A 10,700-nucleotide genomic window follows, 5' to 3' on the forward strand; every position below is an offset into this window, starting at 1 on the left:
TTCCCCCACCCCTCTTACCCCACCCCCACAAAAAACCACTCCACTCCCACTACCAGGTCTTCAGCGTTAGTCCACATCTGAGGTCCCTCAAACTATAAACAGTGAAAAACAAGTCAAAACAAGGCAAGAGGGGGACAGAGAAACAGAGAGAGGGAGAGAGAGAGAGAGAGAGAGAGAGAGAGAGATATGATGAAAGGAGAGGAGGAGGGATGAGGGAGGAGACAACAGTGTTTTGTCTTACCTCTTCACGTTATGGAAGAAGAATTCTATGTTCGTGTGTGTGTGTGTGTGTGTGTGTGTGTGTGTGTGTGTGTATGTGTGTGTGTGTGTGTGTGTGTGTGTGTGTGTGTGTGTGTGTGTGTGTGTGTGTGTGTGTGTGTGTGTGTGTGTGTGTTGTGGTCAAACCAGTTCAAGAGACATGGTTATGATTTGCCTGGGGAGGAAGAAGAATGCCATGAGCACTAAGTACAGCTACTCTTAAGTTGCAGAGGCACATGATCTCAAAGCAAAAAGGTCAGAAGAGCTCAACACAAGGATCTGAGCCACACCGCACACATACGTGACACATGAAACGAAAACCATGAGACGATCAAGTGTCTCGTCTCAGTGTAAGTCTCGGTCTCAGTCTCCCTAACATGTTTTGTCGTGCAGCCGTGTACGTGACGACGGGAATCCTTTTGTGAAGTGGTCTGACAGATCCTTTTATTAGAGTAAGGGGAGGGCAGAGGACGTGTGGGGGACGGTGTGTGTGTGTGTGTGTGTGTGTGTGTGTGTGTGTGTGTGTGTGTGTGTGTGTGTGTGTGTGTGTGTGTGTGTGTGTGTGTGTGTGTGTGTGTGTGTGTGTGTGTGTGTGTGTGTGTGTGTGTGTGTGTGTGTGTGTGTGTGTGTGTGTGTGTGTTTGTGTGTGTGTGTGTGTGTGTGAGTGTGTAGGGACGAGCTATGGGAAACCCCTAACCCTAGCTATGCATGACCAGCTTGGGCGGCTGGGCTGGGTCTGTTGTGCAACCTGGCATTGTCACCCCTGCTGACATTGAACTTGGGTGAGAAGTGAAGAGACAGATCTCCCTTCTGCTCTCAATCCCATAACCCCCACCCCTGTACTCCACTCCACCTCTGTTCACCCCCCACCCCCCCGCCACCCCCACCCTCCAGCCTTACAGGCTTTCATCTCGTCTGTCGACACTCTCGGAGAGGAAGGTGGGGATCCTGTCTCACTAACGACTGGACTTTAATCTCTCCTCATGCTCTGCAAACACCCACAGCTCTCCATTCAACTCCACTCACTCCTCCTCGCCTAGAAGAGGGGACGGGCACGCTGAGAGAGAGAGAGAGAGAGAGAGAGAGAGAGAGAGAGAGAGAGAAAAATAGAGGAGGTGGACAGCGAGAGCCAGATTGAGCAAGTGTTGGGTGTTTGTGGATGTTAGGGCGAGCAAGTGAGTTACAGAGAGGGAGAGAGAAAGACAGTGAGAGAGCGAGAGAGGAGGGAGAAAGAGAAGAACAGACAGAGGGACAGAGAGCGATTGAGCAAGAGATGGTGTTTGTGAATGTCAGCAGTGATAGTTTGTTTGTGTCGTGTGTGTGTGTGTGTGTGTGTGTGTGTGTGTGTGTGTGTGTGTGTGTGTGTGTATGTGTGTGTGTGTGTGTGTGTGTGTGTGTGTGTGTGTGTGTGTGTGTGAGAGAGAGAGAGAGAGAGAGAGAATTAACTAACTTACAGACAGGAAGCTGACCAGAGTAGGCTTGAGACAGAATAGATGAACTTCCACCCACTTTCCCCCTCCTCACATGTGGCCCTTCCTGCTCTTAGCTCTGGGTAAACACACCTGGTCGTCTCCCAACCCCTTCATTTCACCCTCCGCACACGCCTAAGCCCTCAGCTATGGATCAGATCCAGACACACGATCTGCCCATGGCCACACACCGCACCCAGTGTGACCCGCCTACCCAGGCCACCGTATCATGCCTGCACTTCCTCTGGCAACTAAAAAATGACCAGAAAAAAAAAACAGTTTTAGAGGTTCATGTCACGTATATATAAACATGGGGTGTTCACATGGAAGATGCCAGTTGAGACGTCAAGCCTGTACATAGAGCCGTTATCTCTGTGAGGACAAGACACGGTGTGGTTTCACGAGACACTATCAGTACAAAATAATACTATTGAAGAGAAGACTCTCATGCTCTTTAATTAAGCCAGTTAAAGATGGAGAAACGTATGGAATGAGCTGTATAGCTGGTATACAGTACACTAGGACCTAGGTTTCAAAATACTGGCATGTCTGTCTATATGGGTTGCAATTCTTCCATTTTAATTGATCACTGAAGGAAGGCGAGAGGAATGTACAAGGATGTACTTAATTGCTGCCATTTTGTTTGTTCAGGGTGCAATAATTAGGTCTAAATGCAATCAGATTCCCTTTCATACATTTTCAAGCAGAACAAAAAGTTGGGGCTTGTAGGTCTATGCATAACAATCACAAACGAAACAAAACTGTTCTGTTTTCTTTTTTTTTATTTATTTTACATTTTTTCCAGGACAAACTCGCTGTGGGTGGAGAGAAGAGTAAAAAGATGGAGAAAAATAAATATCACCGGGCAAAAAAAATGAAACCATCAATATGATTCGTGTACTGCAAAAACAAACAGATAAAGAAAGCTATTCTTTGTTTTAAAACAGAATGTGTAAGAATCAGTTAATATGAATGTCCTTTTGAAAGCCGTGTTAATGATCCTGTTCTCATGGTAGGAACAGATCCAAGAGGAAAAAAATGATGGACGAAAAAATGCATTGCCTTTACAAAAAAAAAGAAAAGAAAACAGAACCAACTGTAAGAAGTTTCATGTTTTGATATGCTTTGCATATGGATCTATCCCATCACCTGAATAAAAAGCACCTTTTTCATTTCAATCCAGACCAGCCAAACAACAGCACAACAAAACACAAATCATTTTTTAAAATTACGTCTCAGTTTTATTTCACAACTTCTGATTAATTGCATATGACTTCTGTTCCTTTCAAGATGGCTGGAATGTCTGTCTGATGGCAGATTTAAAGGTACATAAAAATAAACAATAATAACAATAATAATAATAACATACTACTGAAACCCAACAACCACGTGCATTACTGCATACACAAAGGCAGGTGAGGAGATCAACCAAAAATATGCACATCTACCTCAGATTCAGTACAGTGGCTAATTTCAGAAGGATTGTTTTTAAAAGACCATCACATAGTCTTCTTTTATCCACTAAATGCCACTTATCTATATTTTATAAACATATACAGTATATTTAAAATGTTTTACAAAAATCATTATTCACACTATATTATCCTGCCAGATGAATGAGAAAAAAAAACATGATGGCAGCATGTTGGGCTTTAAATCTAATGAAAACAAAACAAAAAAGATACTTTTGAAGGGAACAAGCAACAGTTAAAATACAAGCCTCTATAGCAATACTGTCATGCCTACACTATGTGAAACTTTAGTTCATCCCCACATCACCCCAACCCCCACATCCCGCCCCCCCCCCCCCCCCCCTCCTCGCCGCCCTCCTCCTATTGTAAGGAAAAAATAAAGAGGCTGACAGCAATTGTTTCAGATTAGAGAGGATACAAGTGAGTCCTCCTTTTTAAGTCCTCGATATTCTCATCGTCTTAAATCTCTCCGTTATGCAACCTGAAGTTTTCGTTTAGCAAAGGCAAAAGAAAATCTGAGACCAGTTCCACGTTTTTGAGCTGTACATAGTGATCATAGTCCTCAATATCACTGATACATGAAGAAAAACACCCACACACACACAAAAATGAAAATCTCAACATTTTTTTAAATTAAATTTCCGTGAAATACACAGGAACAAAAATGACAGTCTTTTTTTATATAAAATTATGTAATATATATATAAAAAAAATCCTTGCTCTTGGAGCAGCAAGTCTGTGTCATTCTCAAGTGAAAGCAGAGAGGTCTATGCTTTTGACCCCCGCACTGAACCCCAGAATCCAAACTACAGCATTCTGTTGACTTAAGAGCACAATTTCACCCTGTTATCGTCTTTTTCGGAAATAAAAGTTTCTTTTGCTTGAAAAAAACATGACGGCACTATAAACTGTGGGCATACCAGAGGGCATTTTCTCCTCTCCCTCGAAACGCATCTTGTCTGTAAACCGGGAGCAACTGAACAGTGCACGTATTTTGTCCTGTACATTTGAAAACAAAAGTAAAAACGCCATCGCAGTTTATACTCGACCATCTGTACCTCTGATTAAAGAGACATATACAGAACGCAAGGCAGAGTGACAAGTGCTATTCTCAACGTCAAACAAGATGGCCGACGAGTTGCCAACGGAGCCTGTGGCTGGGATACAAACGACAAGAAGAAATCATTTAGCTAAGTGCTTCTTTTCTAAAGAGCAGGGGTATTCTTTTTCGAGATAGTTAGGCTCTCGTAATAACAAGCTAGTAGTTTAACTTTCCTCTAAACACTAATAAATGGGGGGGAAGAGCATTTAGCTAAAATAATAAGATAACTAACAGCAGCTGACTAGCAAGTTGGCGTTAGAGAAGGACTCTGAGACGGACTCTGAGGGATTTTTTTTTCTTTTCATTCTTTTGAAAGTTTACTTTCAAAACTCTCTCCCTTCCCCCTTTCACTCGTCATGTCCCAGAAGTCTTTCTCCTTATCCGTCAGGCCTGCCAGAACTAAATTGACCTCAGGGTCAAGGGTCAGCTCAAGAGTTCAAGGCTAAAAACGACGGCCACATAGTTGCATGCTATCCACCAAACTAAGCAGGCCAAACTTTCGTACATAAAATACACCCCAAAAAATATTAGGAACTTAAGTTAGCGGATTTATAAAATAAACTAATTGCTGTACCTTGTACCAAAACAACACAAGTCAAAATCTCAGGAAACTGAAAAGTACGTATTGCCACGGTAGTAAACAAAGGCATAGTGATGCACACAATAATCAGTGAAAAACATTGGACATTTTTTTTCTTGAAATATATGGCTGCACTTTGCATGGTATGATTGGCCAATGTCCTTCGGGAGCTTGATGCAAGACCCTTACTTTGAGTGTAACCATAATCATCATCTGGTTAAGACTCCAAGCTTGTAGCATATGGCTGGATAAACATATGTGTAAAGATATCCAAGGCACTCGTTTATCTTTTTTTTTTTTTTTTTCATTTTTTTACAAAAAGAAACCATACAATAAATTCCGATAGATTTGATAACTACCTCAGGTAAATCATTTTTATGGCCATAATTTAGTAGGCATCCCAATTGATATTTTTTAACTGTCCATGTTGAAAATAATGTATCTTTTTTAAAGATCTGTTTTCATGTTATTTTCTCCTTGTGAGCATATGGGATAAACTGTGATTGTGATCCTGTCGTTGACGTGAAACTGTACATGATATGTAGAACAGTGTGTCTGCAGCATGGATTTTCTGTCATCATAAAGTACAAAACATCACCGACAACAACAATTACAGCTAACAGATTAGCGCTAACACACCAAGCATGCCATTCAGTATTTTTCTTATGTTTTTTTTTGTATAAAAAGGTAGAAAAAACAAGTAAATTATTGCACATTAAGCGAGGCTCCAGGGTTTTGCTTGTTGACAGGACTGCCCCTCAAAAAATCCACTGTCCCGTGTCCACCTGTGTCCTATGTCCACCAGTGTCTCGTGTGGATGCTAAGCACATGGTAAGCTTCGTTCACATCCTTTGAGAACCAGAACTCAACAGAGGGCTTAAAAAATGGGGACGGTGAGATGGGGGAGCAACAACTTTTTATCCTGGCCCACCCATCCCTTTCCCCCACTTTCCGAAACCCTCCACAACTTACTTCCTCTACTCGCTCTTAATGTCTTCGCTGAGTGGCCGCTCACCGTGCCACTTCTTCATGTGCTTCTCCAGGGTGCTGTAGACACTGAAGGGCATGTGGCAAATCTCGCACTTGTACACATCCTTGCCCATCTGGCCGTGCGTCTTCATGTGGCGCGTGAGCTTGCTGCTCTGGGCGCAGGCGTAGCTGCACAGCTCGCACTTGTACGGCCGCTCGCCCGTGTGGCTCCGCCGGTGCACCGTCAGGTTGCTGCAGTTCTTGAACACCTTGCCGCAGTACTCGCAGGTGTCGCTGCGGCGACCGCCGCTGCTGCTCCCTCCGCTTCCGCCGCCGCTGCTGTCCTTGGAGCTGGGGCGCATGGGCGGGATGGTGAGGTGAGGGGTGCTGGCGCCGCTACCGGCTCCACTGCGGCCCGAAGCCCCCCCGCCGCCGATCCCGTCCAGCTCACCGGGTGGCGTAGAGTAGCGCAGGCTGCCGTTCTCTGAGGAGTGCTCGGAGGACGTGGCGAAGGGCGATTGTCGGGAGTCCCCGAAGTTGAGTATAGTGGAGTTGGGCTCCTTGAGCTGCCGCGAGGCGGCATAACCAGCCAGCCACTGGGAGTAGACGTTCTCCGAGATGGGCGTCACAGCGGTGGCAGGGAGGGTCGGGGAATCCAGGTCTTTCTCCACCTTGATGCGTTTGGAGAGGGGGCTGAGGCAGCCAGGGCTGGAGTCCCGGAGTTTCCTGGAGAGGCTCTCCCCTGAAAAGGGGCCTGTGCCGTTCGTCGTGATGCCACAGTGGCTGTCTTCAGGGCGGTCCAGCTCCAGAGCAGAGTCCACCTCTTCGCCAGGGCCAGGGGTTGTCACCTGGCTCGAGGAGTTGAGCGAACGCCGCTTATGAGGATCCAGGTCTGCCCGGTAACGACTGCGGCTATTCTCGTGGTGACGGGCACCCTCGAGGCTCAGACTGAATCGGGTGAAGTCCTTACTGTCCTCTGGTCCATTCTCTACCCCTACTTCCTCCTCTCCTTCTTCCTCCTCCTCCTCCTCCTCTTCCCCTTCCTCTTCCTCCTCTTCTTCTTCCTCTTCCTCCTCCTCCTCGTCTTCTTCACCTTCACCATTCTCAGGGATAACCCCGTTGTTCTCGCTCTTGAACTTGGCCACCACTGACTTGAGGGCGCTGGTGGCGCTACCGGGTACGTCGCTGGTGCCCGGCTCGGGTGAGCTGGTGGCCGAGAGTCCATCGTCGGACCTGGAGGCAAGCGAGGAGGAGGAGTTGTGCCGGTGTGTCTTCATGTGGCGCTTGAGTTTGCTGGCCTGGGTGCAGGCGTGGTTGCACAGGTGGCACTTGTAGGGCTTCTCTCCTGTGTGGCTCCGTCTGTGTACGATGAGGTTGCTCTGGAACTTGAAGCTCTTGCCACAGAACTCGCAGGACTTGGACCGGGTCGGGGTACTGGGTGCCTGGGCCTGGTGGTGGGCCGAGACGCGGCTGCCAGAGGGCGAGGGCGTGGAGTTGACGGGGGAGGCGGTTGGAGCGGCAGCAGGCTGGAAGGGCTGCAGCAGCCGCTTCACAGGGCTAGGCCGTCCAGGGGACATGGGAGGCGACGATCCCACCATGGCTGTCTGGCCCGCCAGCTCCCGGAGCCTGCGTGAGAAGTCCATGGCCGGGGAGTCCAGAGGAACCGAATTGAGGCGCATCACCCGGTCGAAGGCGCTTGGGTGCTGGGGGGCCAGGGCCAGGTCGTCTGGGCTCATGTGGTGCCTGGGCGGGGGGCTGAAGAGCGGAGGCGTCCGAGGGTAGCGACCCTCCCTGGGGCCCGAGGCAACCGAGTCCCTGCCTGCCGAACTGGATCCAGCGAGACGCATGGCGCCGTAGGGGCTGCTGTCAGCCAGGTGAGCCGCGTGCAGAGGGGGGGCCTGGGATCCGCACTCTCCCCCCATGCCAGGGGCGGAGGCCATGCGGGGCGTCAGCGGGCTGCCCGGCTCGCTCTCCAGATAGATGCGGAAGCCGTGCATGTTCTGGGCGTGCTGCAGCAGGAACCAGGCGGTGCCAAAGGGCTGCTTACAGGTTGTGCAAGTGTAGCTGCTGGGCTCTTCTTTTTCTGCAGGTGAAGGATACAGGAGGGTGAGAGAGAGAGAAAGAGGGAGTGAGAGGGACCAGGGGCAAGAGGGGAAAGAATGTGTGTCAGAGAAAAAGAGAGAGAAAGAAAGGCAGAAAGAGGGGGACAGACAGAACAAAGAGGGAGAGAGAAAGAGAGTGAGGTCAGTTTTTTAGCCTCAGCATATTTAATCTTTCCTACCTTCTTTTAAGTTGCATTTTATAACCTTAATAAGCACTTTTAAAGGTCGCCTCTATATTTAATGCAGTCACTCCACAATCCCTGTGATTTAAAGTCCATAAATCAATTGGAATGGAAATGTTAAGCCCAATTAATAAAAACAACCATTAAGAGGGGTTGATGTAATTTTCAAGCACCCAAAGAAAATGAAACGATTATGAAATAAATTTAAAAAAGAGGGAAAAAATGATTTCACAGTCTTCACTTCTGCTATCCTTAATTATTGAAATGCCCTATGGAAAGTTACATACAAAGACAGCACACATGTTCTTTTCTGTATTGTTGAGGGGCCTTACACTTGAATCGTATTCACTCACATACAACCATAAGCAATTACAGCTCCATTAAGTATCTTCTCTCAGCTAATATTGCCAATATGATGGTGGTGACTAAACACCCACTGTCAATACTCGTGCAAGCACTGAAGCTAACATGAGAAGAACCCAAGTATGATGACTGCAAGGATACACTCCCTCTAAAACACACACACAAACACACACACACACACACACACACACACACCAGCTACCACCCAGCTTGCCTCAAAAGACAATCTGATGTGAGAAAGGCCAAGGCTAAAAAAATGTGCTCCCAATCAAATTCTCATTCTCTGTCTTTCTCTCTCTCTATTGCCTCCCTCTCTCCTCCCTCGTTCTTTCCCTCTCCCCTCTCTCTCTCTCTCTTTTACGACATAAGAGATTTCGAGGGGTTGCTAAATTATGGATCATTACAATCTGCAGAAATTACAGTTAATTGCTGCCACCTGTGAGGGGTCTGACCTGCCGCTGAGTTTTTCCATCATCATAAAAAAATTACGCTCCACTCTTTTCTACTCCTCTCTCACTCTGAGAACAAAAATAACACGCAACACAGCTCTGTCAAAGTATATACTGTATATTATATATATATATATTATATATATTTTTTGTCTTTGACTTTGACTGATGTCTTTGGTGACTATTTGATGCGATGGAATTCATTTTAACACAGACATACCCACATTTCAGAAACACCTCCCCACCGCTAGAAATACTTGATAATGTTAACAGCAGTAATACTCCTTTTTATAACAGTGTAATAAAATTCTCCGAAGGATTTTTTTCCCCCAAGGCAAGGTGTTTCACGGGACAATAATGTACATTACTGCAAATGCACAACGCATGCGGACAGAGGACACGCAGGGTGGAGGGGTATCTTTCATGCATGCACACATACACATGCACACACACACACACACAGGCATAGCGTGAAGGTGGCAACACAGAATTGCACACGAGTCCTGAAGGACAAACTACCGCCACCAACCACTTAACAGGGAGATAGGTGGGGGGGTGTGGAGGGGTCTTTCACTCTTTCTCCTTCCACTCAATCAACTTGCCTAGATGGCATTTCAAATGTCCATCTCAGGAAACAGTGGGGAGGGAGGAGGCCGGTGGAGGAAATTGATAGCGTCTGCTTAGCAAAGGACTTATCGATTGGCATCCACTTCGTCCTCATCGAACGAGTGAGGAGAGAAGTCACCTGGACACGCTAGCGTTCAAATCCTTCCGCCATATTGTTTTTTAAATAACAAAGGCACTTGTTGTTGTTTTTAAATACACACACACAGAGGCTAACAATACACTCAGGCTAGGTTTATTTTACCTCAAAAGGAAGCTCCCTGTACGCTATCTGGGCTTTACAGTTTGTTTCCTAACATGTGCCTACAGATTATTGACAAGGTTATACGGGTTGTATTTGAAAATCAAAAGCTTTGACAGTAAATATTGAGATTTGAACTCACACAAAAGTAAGAAAAACTTTCGGGGGCATTTACTTTCAACCTCCAACAAACGGTTGTGCTGCTGACCACATAGACCCCACTGCCCAAGGAAAGCCAATGTGAATGGGGAGGTGCAGCCAGCACCGTGACTGCACTACGAGAGCTTCATCTCCATAGAGCCTCGGGCTCCTCTCGAACGCTAACCATGACCTTGACCCTGGCCTTCTGTCCCAGTTTTCCCATGATTACTGTATTGTGATACTAATGGGGAGAATGGGATGCTGGGTAGTAAGAGGTACAGAGAAGTAGGAGGGGTGGGGGGGTGGAGGGAGGAGGTGCTCATGTTTCCTGCTGTGGGTCGTCTAGTCCATCAGTATTCCCCCAGTGCTCTGTGTCCCAGCTGGCCAGGGCAGTGATAGACACACACACACACACACACACAAACACACACACACACACACACACACACACACAAACACACACACACACACAGAGTGAGAGAGTGAGAGAGAGAGAGAGAGACATGCATATAGAAAGACACTTAAATTGATACAGACGTAAACACACACACACACATACATATACACACACACACACATACATATACACACACATAATCAGAGACACACACGCAAAATACATACAGACATTAACACACACACACACACACACACACACACACACACACACACACACACACACACACACACACACACACACACACACACACACACACACACACACATTTCTCTTTCCTGGGCCAGACTC

General features: G+C 46.7%; 1 protein-coding gene across 1 annotated transcript in view; it reads right to left on the minus strand.

The window, feature by feature from the left end:
• Positions 1–5,858: 5,858 nt before the first annotated feature.
• bcl11ab (BCL11 transcription factor A b) overlaps positions 5,859–10,700 on the minus strand; it is a gene marked incomplete at both ends in the record, with an annotated part of 33,582 nt that continues 28,740 nt past the window's right edge. Inside the window, one exon of the mRNA XM_080848860.1 lies at positions 5,859–7,933. Coding sequence (XP_080704986.1) covers positions 5,859–7,933 — 2,075 coding nt within the window. The remainder of the gene's footprint in view (positions 7,934–10,700) is intronic.

Source organism: Sprattus sprattus (genome assembly GCF_963457725.1).
Source record: "Sprattus sprattus genome assembly, chromosome: 1".
Taxonomy (NCBI): Eukaryota; Metazoa; Chordata; class Actinopteri; order Clupeiformes; family Clupeidae; genus Sprattus; species Sprattus sprattus.